The 19071-nt window shown below is 43.7% G+C and overlaps 1 protein-coding gene across 3 annotated transcripts in view; it reads right to left on the bottom strand.

The window, feature by feature from the left end:
- Positions 1 to 18793, bottom strand: part of ZDHHC14 (zinc finger DHHC-type palmitoyltransferase 14) — a 287105-nt gene extending 268312 nt beyond the window's left edge. For 2 of the 3 annotated variants that reach the window (XM_029057930.2, XM_029057931.2), the window contains exon 1: positions 17539 to 18792. In XM_029057930.2, coding sequence (XP_028913763.1) covers positions 17539 to 17783 — 245 coding nt within the window. In that variant the 5' untranslated portion in view covers positions 17784 to 18792. Of the gene's footprint in view, positions 1 to 17538 lie in introns of all 3 variants that reach the window. The other variant, XM_029057932.2, reaches the window with a different exon arrangement.
- Between the last annotated feature and the right edge of the window lie 278 nt (positions 18794 to 19071).

Genomic DNA, 19071 nt, shown 5'->3' with positions numbered 1-19071 from the left:
AGGAAGATGAGCCGGGCAGCGGAGTGAAGAATAGACTGGAGCGGGGCGAGAGAGGAGGAAGGGAGGTCAGAGAGAAGGCTGACACAGTAGTCTAGCCGGGATATAACGAGAGCCCGTAGCAGTAAGGTAGCCGTTTGGGTGGAGAGGAAAGGGCGGATCTTGGCGATATTTTAAAGGTGAAACCGGCAGGTCTCGGTAACGGATAGGATGTGTGGGGTGAACGAGAGAGACGAGTCAAGGATGACACCGAGATTGCAGGCCTGAGAGATGGGAAAGATGGTCGTGCCATCCACGGTGATAGAGAAGTCTGGGAGAGGACCGGGTTTGGGAGGGAAGATGAGGAGCTCAGTCTTGCTCATGTTGAGTTTTAGGTGGTGGGGAGACATCCAATTCGAAACGTCCTGGAGGCAGGAAGAGATGCGAGCCTGAAGGGAAGGGGAGAGGACGGGGCAGAGATGTAGATCTGCGTGTCATCTGCGCAGAGATGGTAGTCAAAGCCGTGAGAGCGAATGAGTTCACCGAGGGAGTGTAAATGGAGAACAGAAGAGGGCCAAGAACTGACCCTTGAGGAACTCCAACAGTTAAAGGAATGGAGGGGGAGGAGGCGCCAGCGAAGGAGACCAAGAATGACTGGCCAGAGAGGTAAGAGGAGAACCGGGAGAGGACGGAGTCCGTGAAGCCAAGGTGAGATAAGGTGTGGAGGAGGAGGGGATGGTCGACAGTGTCAAAGGCAGCAGCGAGGTCAAGGAGGACCACTGGATGGATGGAGTAGAATGGAGTAGGAGCCACTGGATTTGGCAAGAAGGAGGTCATGGGTGACCTTAGAGAGAGCAGTCTCGGTAGAGTGGAGGGGACGGAAGCCAGATTGGAGGGGGTCCAGGAGGGAATGGGAGTTAAGGAATTCTAAGCAGCGATTGTAGATGACTCGTTCTAGGATTTTGGAAAGGAAGGGTAGTAGGGAGATAGGGCGATAAGTGGAGGGGGAAATGGGGTCAAGAGCAGGTTTTTTTAGGGTGGGGGAGACATGGGCATGTTTGAAGGCAGAGGGGAAGGAGCCACTGGAGATTGAGTGGTTAAAAATAGAAGTGCATGCCACACTCAAAACCAAATGACAAGACTGGGTCACCACCAATAATGAAGCCCAGCAACACAGCCTGCCTAAAGGGGTTGAATCAATGTTCAGTGTAACAGAATTTCACTGGGCAGGACTTGTGAGATGGACAGCTATCAACAAAATCCCCAAGCAGCTGTTATACTGTGTGCTTATTGTGAGCTTATATGAATAAGGAGGGCAGAAGAAATATTTCAAAGGTATAATGAAGCACAACTTGAACCAATGCAGCAGAGCAGTGGTCTACTAACAGAAAAAAGTAGCAGGCAAGCCACAATCAGTCGCAAGCAACTGACACCAACCAGATATATAAACTGAAGTTTTGCCAAGCAAACAGCAGCATATCTCGAGAGGGCCATTCTGTAGATGTCAAGTGAAACTAGAACAAAATGTTAAATGATGACACTCAACAGGCTGCTCATGACATAAATCCAAAATATATGCATATACACACTCTAAGACTGTACACAGGAAAACCAAAGTATTTTTGATGTTTACTTACAAGTTTCAGCAAAAAGCCCTTAGCATCCAATAAACACCATTTAAAATCAGGTTTCTAAGAGATGATCTGAGGGCTCACCTCCTCCAGGAGGCCTTTCTAGACTGTCCCTCTTTTCTTCTGCTCCTCCTCCCTTCCCCATCACCCCGACACCCTACCGCTGCTGTATTCCCCTCCCCGCCCTACAGCACTTGTGTCTGTGTACATATCTATCATTCTATTTATTTTAATGATGTGTATATATCTTTAATTCTATTTATATTGGTGCTATTGATGCCTATCTACTTGTTTTGTTTTGTTGTCTGTATCCTCCCGCCTTCTAGACTCTGGGGTAGGGATTGTCTCTGTTGCCAAATTGTACTTTCCAGGTGCTTAGTACAGTGCTCTGCACATAGTAAGCACGCAATAAATATGATTGAATGATCTGAATAATACTTGAAAAAAGAAAAACAGTTGTGCATTTCCCACTAATCACTATGAAATCTTAGCCAACGCTTGAAAGCCTGAGCTAATGAAGGAGAGCAATGGCACAGGCAATCCAAAGCAGTAGAGACACACACACCTGTCTCACAATAACAATAATAAGAAGAGACTTGGAAGGAAAGTATTCTAACACTTGAATACATTTGGTTCATAATATGAATGACAATTATTAATGAACTTGTTATGAAGTAGAGAAGATGTAAAGCATTTCAGAGGCAGCTCTTCATTGTTCATGGATTCTCCTTGATCTACTCTCCCCTTCTTTCTAAGCAAGCGCATTCATTCATTCATATTTCTTGAGAGCTTTCTGTGTGCAAAGCACTGTACTAAGCTTGAGTACAGTGTAACAATAAACAGACACAGTCCCTGCCCACAATGAGCTTACAGTCCAGAAAGAACAACTCATTTCTGCAGGTTAATATGAATATATGTTGATGAAGATGAAAAACTCAAATATCAACTAGGGCACATGGATAATGACAACACCAAAAAGGAGATTAATTGTTAAGACATTGTGAAAAAGGTTAGAGAAAGATTTCAAATTGTTCCTATAGCAAGGACTGGCTAGACCTGCATCATTGTGTAGGGAAAACTTACGGGTTTGAACCCCTTCTCAGTCTGTAGATCTGACTCCATGTACAGTAAGGTTAGTTCAGTGCTTAGAAAAGGGTCCAGGGCTTAGTAGAGTGCCTGGCAGGGGGAAGCACTTAAATACCACAAAAAAGGGGGAAAAAAAGCAATGACTGGTTTAACCAACACTTGGCATGTCATTGATTTGATATGGGAGGCTTACTCCATCAATGCTCAGCTGTCAATGGTGTGTCAGAATATCCTTGTTACCAGTCACTCATTTATTGACCACTTACCCTGTGTTTAGTACTGTAATAAGCACTTGGGAGAGTACACTATAACACTGTTGGTAAACACACCGGAGGCTGTGAATTCCCTGACCACAGGTTAGATGGGGAGAAAGACATTAATGTAAATAAATTACTGATACATACATAAATGCTGTTCACTTTATTTACCATATTTTGAATGGGACCTTTTAAAACATAAAAAGGTTTCAACCAACCACAAAATCCTTGCTCTAAAGTTTTCCATCTAATTTTTGACAAAACAATGCTGTGTCCTTGGGAAATGGAAGAAGCCCATGTTCCCACTGAATTATGTGAGAGATGTCAGGTTTTTTCAGATTAGTTACAGTGTGGAAAATCTTCACATTGAGAACTAAATATTACCTTCAAAAGAGAAAATCCATCCAAGTGTATCAAAAAAGCCATGCCACCATCTTTTACTCTACTTTGGAAAACCTCCTAATAATAATAATAATGTTATTTGTTAAGCATTTATTATGTGCAGAGCACTGTTCTAAGTGCTAGGGTAGATACAGGGTAATCAGATTGTCCCATGTAAGGCTCACATTTTCTTTAATTCCCATTTTTACAGATGTGGTAACTAAGGCACAGAGAAGTTAAGTGACTTGCCCAAGGTCACACAGGAGACAAGTGGCAGAGCCAGGATTAGAACCCACGACCTCTGACTCCCAAGCCCGAGCTCTTGCCACCAAGCCACGCTGCTTCTCTACAATCCGGTCGGTAAAATACAAAGAGGTCTCCTACTGCAATATGAAAATTTTTCAGGTCTCAGTGTTGAGAAACAATCAGTAGTGTTTATTGAGCTCTTGCTGGCACTTGGTTGAGTACAGCACAACAGAGTTGGTAGATCCATTCCCTAAGCACAAGGAGTTTACAGTCTAGAAGGGGAGTCAGACATTAATAGAAGTTACAGATATGCATGGAAATGTTGTGTAATACTCAGATTTCTACAATATTAAGGCATTTTGGTTCTCCATTCTACATTTATGAAATGCGGTTTGAGAAGAAACTAGAACTCATTTCCTTATTTCAACTGATTTATACGCTAGGTCAAAATGTCACATTATCCTAAGGCCGGGGAGGAGGATGGATAGCTTGTGATGGTTCTAGGAGATAAAGAGAATTATATTTCCAAGTGCTTTAATATCCCACTAAAAATCCAAACTTCATGTAATAAGGGTATAAATTTAAATGCAAGAGAGTTTTGGTGGGGGTTGGGAAGAAACAAGCAAACAAAAATGGAAGATTCATTATGTCAGAGTTGATTGGTTCAGCAGACCTCATTACCTTGGCTTAGTTTAGCAAGTAAGATCTCATTAGCTAATGAAACTCTATAATATATTCAGAACCTCAAATTTAAGAAGGGATTGGAAGCAATGAAAGCCAAAATAGGAAAATCATTATGAACAGTACTCTTCTTCCAAAATGTTGTCCCCAGCATCAAAATAATGAGTTTATAGCTATGATCAGGTCATTTCTGAGCATATAAAATGCAGCAAACGTAACACCATAATGTGCTATTGGATGGTTTTAAGAAAAGTTACATAGATGCAGCATGCCTGCCTATACAGAAGTTAAAAGTTTACTTCACAAATGAATGATCTGAAACAAAGGAAAACTACATTTTCTTAATGATGGTTCCAGTTGCCTCTGGTCATTTTCTGATCCTGTAACTGTATTTATTTATATTAATTCATTCCATTATATTTACTGAGCACTTTCTATGTGCAGAGCACTGTACTGTTTGGGAGAATACATTACAACAATAAAAGGACATGTTCCCTGCCCACAACGAGCCAATGTCTGTCTCACCCTCTAGACTGTAAGCTCTTTGTGAGCAGGGAATGTGCCTGTTTACTATTATATTACACTCTTCCAAGTACTTAGAGCTTCGCACACAGTACGTGCTCAATAAATACGAATGAGTGAGTGAATGCTTGAGAAAAGTCTGAGGTTCAGCACGTACTACCCCAGAATTTTCCTTGCCTGACATGCCAACAGCTCTCCCTCAGGTGTTCCTGGATCTGGGTATGGAGCCGACTTCAGCAGGGTCAACATTCTCTTATTGGTCTTCTTCCTCACCTATACGTCTTAGACTGTAAACTCAATATGGGCAGGAAATATGTCTGCTAAATCCGTTGTAGTGTACTCTCCCAAGCATTTAGTACAGTGCTTTGCACACAGTAAGCACTCAATAAACACCACTGATTGGCTGAGGTACCTGACATATCACCTTACGTCTAGGCTACCTCCTTATGCTATGTGGAGGGGCACAGTTTTGGCTCCCGGCGACTGGACCAGTCAATCAACAGAATTTGAATACTTACTATGTACCCAGCACTGTATTAAGCACTTGGTGGAGTACAATGCAACAGAATCAGCAGACATGTTCCCTGCCCATAATGAGCTTACAGTTCGCAGTCCTAATGCATCTGGTGGGTTTTTTCATCCAGATCCTTCTTCACTGTCTACTTCAAGCAAACCTCCATCCTCTCTTGACTGGTGACTCACCAAGATGCTCATATTTTTGACTATTTTCTATTTAAAAGTTCTGGTGAAGGGGTTATGAGAAGCCACCCCTCTCTGGAGCTATAAAACCTGAGCTAGAATTTCCTTGGAATTTCTTGGAGCATGTATTCTTATTTATTCTCTCTCTCTCTCTCTCTCTCATTTTCAGTACCTGTTTACCTTTGAGAAACTGCAAGCTCATCTCTTCAAATAGGTATACAATCTGTAACTGACAACATAAGCCAAACACCAGTACCCTGATCAGAGGAGCTGGCATTAACTGTATGAAGGATTGTTCTGGGATTTGATTTGGAATGGTCCCTGTCATCTTAAAGAGGGGGAAAGAAGAATGTCTATCAGTTCGGTGACTGTGTGAAATAATCCAGTAAAAAATTCCTCTTCTTGGCAGTAAAGATAAATAGACCATATATAGCCACAGAAACTAACTTTGGCAGATTATATGTTCAAAAATGCCTTTATCTACCATCTAACATTATCTGGGAAAGGCTCAGTTTTAGAAGCCCAAAATAAGAAATACCACTTCAAGATGATAAACTACATGATTTTTCAAACCCCTGAGACCAACTCAAAAGTCCACAAATCAGAGTCATTAATTACCTAATTCTCATCTTGAGACTGCCCAGTCAACTGAGAGGCAATGGAACAGCCTGCCAACTGCTCTAGAAACTATCACTAAATAAAAGCCCCAGTTGTGATGAAGGTGCTAATTTATAATTATTTTTAGATGCCTTTGCCACCTCAAAAATTTAAACGCCTCAAAAATTCAATCGAGTCAAAACTGACAGCAGATATCAAACACAGGCAGCTTCATTTAGTGTCTGTGCACCAAAGCCAGATGGGTTTCATTTATTTAATCTGAGATTTTTTTAAAAAGCAAACAAACAAACAAAACCACAACAACATTTTATGTAATACACTTGACGTACCCATTATGTACAACAATCAGTAATTTAACATAAATAGTCAATAACACATCACAACTCCTCCTGGCAAGGAGAAAGATGTCTCGCTGAGGTTCCTTCTTGTAGCAACAGGGTTTGGAGAATCAAATGAGGCAGGCCCCACTCACACTCTGTCCACAGAGAAGCCACGGTCACACTGCCTGGTGCTTCTGTGCCAGTGAGATTAGAGATGTGCACTCCACTTCTCCCCAGGTCAGGTCTGCACTAATGACTACATGACCCCAGTTCTGACACTTGGAGCATTTAAGGGCTGACTGTACTTTCGCTGCAATTAAAAAACATGTTGGAATCTCGTCGTGATCTTGGCCAGGACACATAGAGTTCTGGCCAGAAATTAGGGTCCCAACTGGCAAGGCGGTCACTCGGTCTCAACACTTTCCTAGGTGTCACATGCCATGGGGCAAACGGGCAGGTGTAGGACCACTGGTGTAGTAGAAGCAGCATGCCGTAGTGTATTCAGCCCGGGCCTGGGAGTCAGAGGGTCATGGGTTCTAATCTTGCCTCCACCACTTGTCAGCTATGTGACTTTGGGCAAGTCACTTAACTTCTCTGTACCTCAGATACCTCATCTGTAAAATGGGGATTAAGGTTGTGAGCCCATATGGGACAACCTGATAATCTTTATCTATCCCAGTGTTTAGAACAGTGCTTAGCACATATTGAGTGCTTTAGAAATGCTGTCATTATTAATCCTAGCTCTGCCACTTGTCTGCTGTGTGACCTTGGGCATGTCTTTTCACTTCTCATGACTCAGTTACCTCATCTGTAAAACGGAGATTTAAACTGTGAGCCCCAAGTGGGGCAGGGACTGTGTCCAACCTGATTTGCTTGTATCCACCCCAGTGCTTAATACAGTACTTGGCACACAGTAAGCACTTAAATACCAGAGCGGGGAGTTACTAAGAGTAGAACTACTTATCTAGATAAAGAGTTTACATCTTGAAAGCACTCCCCCTCCCCTTTCCCCAAGGTTGTTCCTGGAATAATGATTGTGATATTTAAGTACTTACTAGGTGACAGGCAGTGTATTAAGTGCTGCAGAGCTGTTTCGGCAGGGAGGGAGGGAGGGATATAAATGTAGTGCCCAATGGTCCCTACTGTAAGCTCATCTTCCAGACTGTAAGCTCACTGTGGGCTACGAACAAAACTACCAATTGTTATATTGTTCTACTGTTCTCTCCCAAGTACTCAAGGAAGTGTTCTCCCTCTCCCTTAGACTACAAACCCGACGTGGGACAGGGACAATGTCCGATCTGCTTATATTGTATTTACCCCAGTGCTTAGTGTGGTTATTGGTACGTGCTTAATAAGTGCTTAATAAATAGCACAATTATGATTATGTCTTGCTATTCCTTTTGGGAATATGGAAATAAATCCAGACCAATCATTATCACAGTTAAAAGGCACTGATTGAGCACCCGTGAGGTGTTTGACCCTGTACAGAGCTCTGTACACAGTAAGAGCTCAATAAATAAGATTGATTGAGTAGTAGTAGCAGTATGGCAAAATTTACATTTTACATTCATTTGGGAAAGTTTTGGGGAACTGTATCCAGTCCTCCTGAGAAGCACATGGGATCATAGAATCCCTGTAGAGTTCAGATGTATCCTTACAGAAGCTTCCACATAGTCCAATTCCCACAGTGCCGTTCAGCCACCATTTAGCCTCAAAATGCAGGTGAAAGCGAGTCCCTCCTGTGTTCTGGCAGGATGCAGTTAGTCCTGGCAGAAAAATTAGGCCACACTTCCTATCCAGTGATAGATGGTCACAGAAAATTACAATGTGTAGAATTAGTTATTTCCAAGTTGTACAAGACCCCAGAAGTTGTTGTTATATATCAGTGGGGTTCAAAACAATGGGAGAAATACATAATCAGTCATATTTATTGAGCTCTGACTGTGTGCAGAACATTAAACTAAGCATTTAGGAGAGTACACAATAACAATATAACAGACACATTCCCTGCCCACAGTGATCTTACAGTCTAGAGGGGGAGACGGACATTAATAAAAATAAATGAAATTACAGATATAAACATAAGTACTATGGGACTGGAAGGGTGGATGAATAAAGGGAGCAAGTCAGGGCAATGCAGAAAGGAGTTGGAGAAGAGAAAAGAAGCTGGTGGGGGCAATGGCACATATGGGAGATAATAATAATAATAATAATTATGGTATTTGTTAAGTGTTTACTTTGTGCCAGGGTACTGTATTAAGCACTGGGGTGAATACAAGCAAATCAGGTTAGACACAGTCCCTGTACTATATGGGGCTCATGGTCTCAGTCACCATTTTACAGATGAGGTAACTGCAGTCCAGACAAGTGAACTGACTTACCCAAGGTCACAGCAGACAAGTGGTGGAGCCAGGATTAGAATACATGATCTTCTGACTACCAGACCCATGCTCTATCCACTACACCATGCTGCTTTATTTGATAGGGTAGACTCACACTAACCTCATCAAGGCTTAGTCCAGTGCTTGGTACATAGTAAGCAACTAAATACCACAATTATTATGTGGTATTAATAAAGAAGTAATGCGGCCTAGTGGAAAGAGCACAGCCCGGGAGTCAAACGACCTCTGGCTTTGGAACGTGTCTGCTGTGCAACCTTGGGTAAGTCTCTTAATTTCTCCTGGTTCAGTTACCTCATCTGTAAAATGGGGATTGAATCCTACTCCCTTCTACTTAGACTCTGAGCTCCACATGGGACAGGGATTGTGTCCAACCTGATTAACCTGTATCTGCCCCAGCACTTAGAACAGTGCTAGACACATAGTAAGTGTGTAACAAGTATGATAATGACTTATTTCCTACTGGTTCCTTGCAGCTTCTAGTGAATGCTACTGCCTATGCAGCCTAAGGGAATATTCATTAACAAGTGCCTTAATAACACTGCCTAATTCCCTCCTTGATAGTTTCAGATCAAGACTCACCTCCTGCAGAAAAGCTTTTCCCAACTAATATAAAACTGGGCACAAATCTAGGGTCCCAAAACATTAAAAAAAAAGTTCCTGCTTAAATGAATTAAATGTACTTATATGCATTTTATTGTCATTTCTTTCGTTCAATTGTAAATATTTGTTTGCCTCCTTTGTTGCAGAGTAAGTTCCTTGTGGACAAGCAATCTATTACTTCATTCTATACTGCCCAAGTGCCAAGCAGCCCAGGGCACTATACCAAGTGGGTGCTTACTACTTTTTACAATTGTACTTGTTAAGCGCTTACCATATGCCAGGCAGTGTACTGAATGCTGAACTACTACAACAGTTTCCCCCAGTGGATTATAAGATTCTCAGGATCTGGATGTCAAACTCTATGCCTAATACAGGGTCAAACACCTCATGGGTGCTCAATCAGTGCCTTTTAACTATGATAATGAATGGTCCGGATTTATTTCCATATTCCCAAAAGGAATAGCAAGACATAATCATAATTGTGCTATTTATTATGCACGTTCCAATAACCACACTAAGCACTGGGGTAAATACAATATAAGCAGTTCGGACATTGTCTCTGTCCCACATCGGGTTTGTAGTCTAAGGGAGAGGGAGAACAGGTATTTTATCTCCATTTTTACAGAGAGAGAAACTGAGGCACAGAGAAGTTAAGTGACTTGCCCAAGATCACACAGCAGGCAGGTGGCAGAGCCAAAACTAGAACCCAGGCTCTCCTGAGTCCCAAGTCCAAACTCTTTGCACTAGGGCATACTGCTTCTCCTCTCCGCTGCCTTCTCAATCACTTAAAATCTTGGGATAATGACATATATTCAACCAGCTTTAATCCATACTTGATATTGGAAGGTTCTAGGGAGTTTTGGAGCAGTTGTTTAGCTATTAGAAAAATGGAATGGGGTTTGAGGGTATTCTGTGAGAACAAATCCTTTGGAGACCATTACCTGATGCGCACAAGAAAAACTCGACATCTTATTTATCCCAAGCCCGTTTTTCTGTAACAAAATGAGATGAAAGCAAAAAGGAAACCTAAGTGCTGAAACAAATTCCCATTCGGTCTATCCAAGTAAATGCCTTATGGGCAAGGCCAATGCAGCCAGGATCTGCAGCTTCAAAACCTTGGATCAGAGCAGGATGGGGAGTCCTGAGGAGAGCAATGATTAAAGAGAGCATTAGAGATGGGCAGGTTATCTGCCAGGGAGAACAAATCTACCCAAGAAACAGCTGAAGCTTCTCTTTCTTTCCTTGTCTCTCTCAGTCCCTGCTCTTCTTCTGATCTTTTGAGGCTCTGAACCTGAATTGTCATCTCTTTCCACTCCATTCCCCAGCCTCATCTTCCAGGGAACACTGTAATAATGTTGGTATTTGTTAAGCTCTTACTATGTGCAGAGCACTGTTCTAAGCGCTGGGGTAAACACAGGGGAATCAGGTTGTCCCACGTGGGGCTCACAGTCTTAATCCCCATTTTACAGATGAGGGAACTGAGGCACAGAGACATTAAATGACTTGCCCACAGTCACACCGCTGACAAGTGGCAGAGCTGGGATTCGAACTCATGAGCCCTGACTCCAAAGCCTGTGCTCTTTCCACTGCGCCACGCTGCTTCTCCTCCAGGGATGGAACAATCAGAAACGGGCATGCCCAGCTGACAAGGCAGGTTGAGCTGCAATTAAAAAGCTGACTCAAGGAATCGGCAGCATTTCTGATGGACTAAAGCACCTGTCTCCCTTAATAAACACCACAGCTGCAACAGCACAGATCAGTTTCCACGTGAACCCTGAACTAAAATGTCTCGCCGGAAGAAGACAGTTCTGACACCAGGGCCCTACCGCCCACAACCGTTTCCACTGCTGTGTTGCTCAAGAAAACTATTTTGGTGTCATGTAGACAGGCCAAAAGTTGCCTCCAACCATCCCTTTTGAACAACTTTAACCACGTTACTTCCTGAAATCTGCAGAAGTTTTATTAAGATAGGAAGCTCTTTTGAACACGCCAGTGATGGATATTATTCAACTCAGACACGTTTATATAAGAGGAGAGGCAGAGAAAGAGAGAGAGAGAAAAAAAAGAGAGAAAGAGAGAGAGAGGTGGCTTCATGTTTCTGTTATATGCCATGTGTGGGTTGCTCTTCTTTTAGCTTATCTGTTGCTGTTTAACCCAGTGCCACTAAGTTATCTTTAGGCTGACTCTGTGTGGTGCTAGGTAATGCCTCTACATCTATTACTGGTTGAAGAAACAGATGCAATACTACATTTCCAAAGCTAATTTCAGTCTTCTTCAAGTAAAGTGATGTACAGTTATGTAGAGCCTGGACCTGGAAATTCCCCTCAAACAACCAATGATTTACAGGATAGAATTGAATCTTTTCTCATTTCTACTACTCAGACAGCACACTCTTCACTAATGAATGGATGGTTGAAGAAATCACAAATTGAAATCAGGTCCTCGGTAAGTCTAACAGAGTATAGTGCTGATGTGGCATATTGTGGCCAGAGTGTTAGCTCTCTGTGGGCAGGGAACGTCTTTACCAACTATTATAACCCGAGTTGCTTGTATCAACCCAGTGCTTAGTACAGTGCCTAGCACATAGTTAAGTGCTTAACAAATGCCATCATTATTATTATTATATCGTATTCTCCCAAGCACTCAATACAGAGCTATGCAGGCAGTAAGTGCTCAATAAATACCATTTTTGATTGATAAAACTTCAGACCAAGCTGAAAGGCAATAGAGTGGCTAATGTAGGGATCAATCTTCTTAACAGCTGAGAGACCTCGGACCTAGCAAAAATATCACTTCTGATTCTTGAACAATTCCATATACAGTTCATATGCACTAATCAAAATTGAAGCATTGCTCATCAGAGCAGAAGTTTTGCTGGTGGTTAATGGGAGTACAGTTGAGGAGAGCAGGCTACTCAAGCTACAGCTGTATGAGAATTATAAGCAAAGAAGGTAGAGGAAACATTTCCAAGCCACTATCAAGTTTAACCTCAAACAATAAGTTCATCTATGAACCCATGGGAAACCACCACAGCAAACAAAAAGTCTCACATGCATCAACTGTGAATGAGATGTCTTATTTTTTAAACAGAATCTTTCAGAAAATTGTGTCAAGAGATAGATTATTGAAAGTGCCTGACACTGAAAATACCAATTGCAACACTATAGCAAAGAATGACTTTAACATGTACACAGTGTGCAATGAATTACTGCTTGGTCATTCATCTGTCTTTACAGCCATACTTACCGATACAGATAAAATCTTACCATCAGCTGTATCATCTTTGAACCCAAAGAACATTTGTATACTCCTGGGTGTATTAATGATTTTGCACAGGTTTCATGGCCTGTAACAGACCATGTGGCTTCATTTTTTGGGCGTGGGCAGTGTGTAGGCTGTTTCTTGTGCATCTGCTTTAGTCCATGACCTTTGGTAAGTCTTCTGGCACATATTTAGCTAGAATTTGGCTGAATAAAACTGGACTTGCAACATACCATCACTTTATTTGTTCATGATGGAGAAAGGATCAGACAAGACATCATCAACTCTGATGTTTCCAGTCATGCCAACATGAAATAACCTCAGGATTTCTGAGAAGTAGTATGTGTAGCCAAGCCTGTAAAATAGCTGCCAGCTTGAGATTTCTAATGTGTCAAATGCATTATTGTAAAATGCATGCCTTGAGAGATAGATTTGGAGATACTTTTGAAAGAAAGACCTAAATGTCTATTTATAGTTAAGACTTGAAGAGATAAATCTTTCTACCCCCACCACAGACTACCATTTAAAGGCAAATTACACAAAATTCTTGAGGCCCAAAAGACTTAAAATAATTTGGGATAGGGCTTCTAATGCTGGTTCCTGCAGTCACCCAGCCTACATAGATGATCTCCGTAGTGACTAACTAAAACCATATTACAATTCTGCAAGCACATGGTCAATCATGTTGTGCAACAGCCTCTTCAGAAGGGCTTGGACGAGCACCTTGCTGGCAGTGGTGAGCAAAGGGATGCTATAAGCTTTTTCTGACTTCCTTCTCAAGGCTGGAGATGATTATGGCATTTCTGAAAAGGTGTGGCATTTCCTCTGCACTCCATATGTAAAGGAAAAGCCTATTTAAGCAATGCTTCCACTTTCTGCTTAAAAATACCAAGGCTGACAACAGATCCCATGGCTTGGCTGTTCCTCGTGGTTCCGACTATGGGAGTACTTCAAAATTTGAAGTGAATCACATATCATTGCATTTGGTCAGTTCTCTATATTTCACTAAGGCTTCCTATTCCCTACCTGAGAATTTAATATTTTTCATCTCTCACTATCCACTGCAAGGTTGCGCTATAGCATTCCTTGAATGTTAAGACTTTCTAGTGAGACCCTCAGGGTTCCTTGATGTGCCTCAGAACAAAACCTTACAATTCAACTCCAGTGTTGAGTGTAAATTGGATTTGCCATTTTTAAACTTCAGTATCTTTTATCATACTGATTTTGCAGCACAGAAACAACGGTACTTACGAAGCATTTATTAGATATAAAGTACTGTACTAAGTGCTTGAGGGGACACAAAAGAACAGAGTTGGTAGACATGTCCCTGCTGACAAGATGCTTACAGTCTAGAGGGGAAGACAGACATTTAAGCTAAATTCTGGATATATGTGTAAATCCTGTGGGGCTGAGAAGTGGGTGGATATCCAGTGTTTAAAGAATACAGACCCAAGTGCATAGGTGACACAGAAAGGACAGAGTGTAGGAGAAATGGGGTCTTAGTGGGAGAAGGCCTCTTGAAGAAGATGTGATTTTAATAAGGCTTTAAAGGTGGCGAAAGTGGTGGTCTATTGTGTATGAAGCGGGAGGGAGTCCCAGGCCAGAGGAAGGATGTGGGCAAGTGGCCGGTGGCGAGCTCAACCTTCAGTGAGTGAGTTGGTGTTAGAGGAGGAAAGGGTGTGGGCTGGGTTGTAGGAGGAGAGCAGGGAGCTAAGATAGAAAGGGGAGAGCTGACTGAGTGCTTTCAAGCCAATGGGAGTAAGATTCCTGGTGAAAGGGCTTTCTTAAGAAAATTAAATTTCCCTAGACAGAAGCAGTAGAAATATGGCCCTTGCAATGATCCCTAAGCACAACAACATTCAGGAAAGGTTTCGTGTTATCTTGAGTTTGGAATGGCTGAGCTGCAGAATACCATAGAGAACATCCCACGTAGATGATATAAAAATGATGCTTGTAAAATCGCAATGCACACATTTATTTCTGCACTCACCAGAACATTACCACAATACTGACACATGGCAGTTCTAGAACAACCTTCTAGGGAGGGCATTTGGGACCTCTTCACTTGAAAAAAGAAACCACAGTATGAGTAAAGTGCTCAAGAAATGAAATTGCATTTATGATTTGGGGTAGTTCCTGAATTTAAAGGGAAAGAAATTACAAAGTAATAGATGGGAGATTCAAAAAAAATACAGAGTAGGCATCTAGATACTTTCATACAGCACACAATACACTTTACTGTACACACCACAGACAAAACCCAGCATAATAATAACCACTAAATTAGCAATTCTGTCCCTGCTCTTGAAATTTGAAGTACTGCACTAAAAACAGATCATTCCATCCTTAAAAATATCACCTAATATTCTAGTTCCCAGAACTTGCATAAGAGCTGATTCATCTCCAGAAAACCACCTATTTATTGTCTCCATCTTGTTTCTTCAGTTTTGTTGAGAATAAGTATGCGAAGATACTGGTCCAATATCACAGGGCATGCCAAAAATAAAACAGCTCTCCAGACTTCACTTCCAGTGCCACAGTCTCTAGTTCCCAACACTTCTTCAATAAAATTCATGTATTCTCATATAGAATCTTCCTCAGTCTGAATATAAATTACTAAACTACAAGCCCACAAATAGAAAACCTATTTATATAACTAATAAAATAGTTTTAAAATATAGAGATTGATTGAAAAAAAACCCACAATCGATTCCAGCAGTTTTAAAGTGTTCACTCTAGGAGAATTTTTAAATGCAAAATAATTCCCCCTAGGACATTTGGTTGGCTTTAAGTTAGTCACTTACCAAATGATCATGGACACACAAGGTACAACAAGCACCAGGCATAAAGTCAGATAACTTCAGTTCTTATCATTCTCCTGAATTGAGTTCTGTGGATTTTAACCCCATTCGACTGAAAGTCTATCTCCTTTGGCTGAAAGACAGAGTGCATCTTTGCCTTGGGATACTGCTGTCAAGGACTGTAAAAAGTTTTGAAAAAGCCTACTCTGCTACAGATAGAGGTCAGGATGAGTGAAAGAAATGGGGGGAAATAATATTCACTATCCCAACCCTACCCCTATACTAAAATGCAGGGTTCAATATCAAAAATATAAAGACACTGATAAACTAGCAGGCTTTCTCCAATAGGGTACAAGTCAGCTAGCCTAAGGCTAAGGTGGTAAACGGCACTATGAGTACTGTACACTCTTCCGCTACTCATAACGCAGAGGGCAAGGGATCGGGTCTATTACCACCTCCGTTGTACAGTACTCTCCCAAGTGCTCTGTACAGTGCTCCACACCTAGTAAGCGATCCATAAATACAATTACTTAGAGCAAGTTTCATTAACTGTATTTACTGTGCGCAGAACACTGTACTAAGCGCTTAGGAAAGTAATAATGAAGAAATCGGAATACGCGTTCCCTGCCCACAGGCCTGATATATCCGGTCACCTGTTCCTGAATGTATTTCCTACTTACACGCACTGCCCAAGAACTTTACCAGCCCTCAACTTTTCCAATTGTCATGGCACACAGTGGGGGCATATGAAACGTTGGTTATTCAAAAGACTGAGAGCTCAACCAGAATTAAAAATAGCCCTCTGCCTACACACTGGGAGGGCTGCAATTTAGGCTGAAATGGAAGACTCCTTCTTTACTCTCCATTTTTCCGTGGCAGGCATGTTGTCAGTTTAGGGTTTCATGAGAACCCAGGGGGTCCAAAATATCATCATCATCGCGAGTATCCATTGAGCTCTTACCATATGCAGAGCATTGCACTAAGCGCTTGGGAGAGTAGACTACAAAAGAGTTGGCAGACAGGGCCGTGGCCCTCAGTGAGCTTACAGTCTATCGGGAGAGGCAGACAATGATGTAAATAATCATATTTCCAAAATATCACCGGATCAGTTGTATTTATTGAGCGCTTATTGTCCCCAGGGCACTATACTAAGCGTTTGGGACAGTACAACACAACAGCAGACATGTTCCCGGCCCACAACCAGATGAAAAATTCAAGTTGCCTTAAAGTTCAAAATGAAACCCACGTAAAAGGCAATGACTATTAGGTTACAACTCTGCGACTGGCCAGGACCTGGTGGTACCAGGTGAAGAGCGCAGTAAATGGGCAACCATCAATGGTCACTCATCCTAAACCCCTGGAGCCCAAAATGCCAAAGAGGTGCCCGGACTACGGCATGGCGTCGCAGACAGAACACGGCCTGGGAGTCGAGAGGTCATGAGTTCTAATTCCGGCTCCACCACCTGTCTGCCGTGTGACTGTGGGCAAGTCACTTCACTTCTCTGGGCCTCAGTTACCTCATCTGCAAAATGGGGATGAAGACTGTGCGCCTCACGTAGGACAACCTGATTACCCTGTATCTACCCCAGCGCTTAGAACAGTGCTCCGCACATAGTAAGCACTTAACAAATACCAACATTGTTATTATTATTATTACTTCTCTGGGCCTCAGTTACCCTGTCGTAAAACGGGGATTGAGACTGTGAGCCTCAAGAGGAACAGGGACTGTGCCCAGCCCCATTTGCTTGTATCCACCCTGGCGCTTAGCACAGTGCTTGGCACCTGGTAAGCGCTTAACAAAGACAATTCTTATGAATGGTTATTATTAACCCTCCTCCTACTCCTCCTCCTCCTCTCTCCCTCCCTCATCCACCGGGGTCCAGAGGAGGAGCCTGACTATCCATCTACTTTCCAAGCAACCCCTAAATTCCGAGATTGTGTTATATAACCATTAGAGCCACTGCTGCTGGAAATCGAAAGTAAAGGGGGATGGAAGGAAAGAGGGGAGGGGGAAAAAAAAGAAGAGGGGAAGGAGAGAAGGATTCACTTGCACTTACTCGAAAGCGAAGAAGAGTCCGCTGGTGACCAAGATGAGGATGAGAGTCAGGTAGAAGACGCCCGTCTGCCGGGCCATCATGATCCTCCCGTTACAGAAGAACTTGTTTCTCCCCGGGAACACCTCCCATTTCCTCCTGGCTGCGATTTTCTTCTTTTTGTGGGGTGACTCCATGGGAGAGGAGCTGTGCGTGCTGATCTGGCTGTACTCGCAGTCTTTCATGGACCCACCGCCTCCAGGAGTCATCAAAGAGGGTCGACAAGTCGGGGGGGGGAGGCGAACCTCCCCCCGCCCCCCAACCCCTGAACCCGAACCTTCCTCGTCCCCCCCAACGGATCGATCGTCCCTGCAAATGCCCCAAAGATGCTACCGCTCCAGCTCTAACTTTGCCACGTACAACGCGGTGAGGCCTCGGGGGACCAGACCTGTCATAGCAGACCAGCTCCCCTACACCTCCAACCGGCGCCCAGAAAAAGGGGTGTTCACCCCAACCTCCAGCCCCTGGTGGGGGGAGAGGTGTCTCCCCAACTCCCTCGAGGCCACCCAAAGCAGCACCCCCCGACCATGCACGAAGCCCGCCCCTCCCCTTGAACGCCGAGCTCTTTTAATCCTTCTTCCTGGGGCCCCCTCCCTGGAGGTCCGGTCTGGCGGGGTGCTTTGAGTTGGCAGCAAAAGAAGAAGAACGAATAATACAAAGGTGCAGCAGCCACTCGGCTCTCCTTCTCCGGGGTTTTATTATGGAGTTGGCAGCAAAAGAAGAAGAATGAATAATAGAAAGGTTCAGCAGCCACTCGGCTCTCCTTCTCCGGGCTTATTATAATCCATCCTCCCGGCGGCGGGGTGACGGGAGGTGAAGAAGGACCGGCCCTCGTCAAGGCAGCGCCGGACGGCTCCTTGTCATCCCCCTCCGAGGTGCAAAGAAAGCAACCAAAAAATACAAAACGATCATCGGCCTTGGGGGTCCGAGATCCCTAGAGAAGAGGCTGGATGCGGAGCGGGGAGGCTGCTGGCCGAGCGGGTGGGTGCAGCTGCTGCTGTTGCAATTGTTGCAGCGGCCTCTGTGGCAGTCGTTGCAGCGGCCGCCGTTGCAGTTGTTGCAGCGGCCGCCGTTGCAGTTGTTGCAGCGGCCGCCGGCTTAATTCCGTCCTCTTGCCCCCCAGGAGGACGTGTCAGGGCCTCCGAAGGGGCGAGCGCGACACTTGTCTCTTACAACGCGGCCCGCCCGCCTCCTTTCCCTCCCTTTTCGGGCCCGGAATGGGCGGGCTCGCTGGAGGGGGCGGGTTTAAGAAGCCCCCCCCCGGGATTCCGGGCCGCCCCCCGTATTTGTTAAGCGCTTAACTGTGTGCCGGCCACTGTACTCAGCGCTGGGGTGGACACAAGCAGATTGGGGTGGACACGGTCCCTGTCCCACGTGGGGCTTACCGTCTCAATCCCCATTTTCATCATACTAATGGTGGGATTTGTTAAGCGCTTACTATGTGCCGAGCACTGTTCGAAGCGCTGGGGGAGATAGGGGGTCGTCAGGTTGTCCCAC

This window comes from Ornithorhynchus anatinus, chromosome 2 (assembly GCF_004115215.2).
Source record: "Ornithorhynchus anatinus isolate Pmale09 chromosome 2, mOrnAna1.pri.v4, whole genome shotgun sequence".
NCBI classification, from domain to species: domain Eukaryota; kingdom Metazoa; phylum Chordata; class Mammalia; order Monotremata; family Ornithorhynchidae; genus Ornithorhynchus; species Ornithorhynchus anatinus.
The sequence above is the reverse complement of the archived record's forward strand: the minus strand, read 5'-3'. Positions and strand labels throughout refer to the sequence as shown.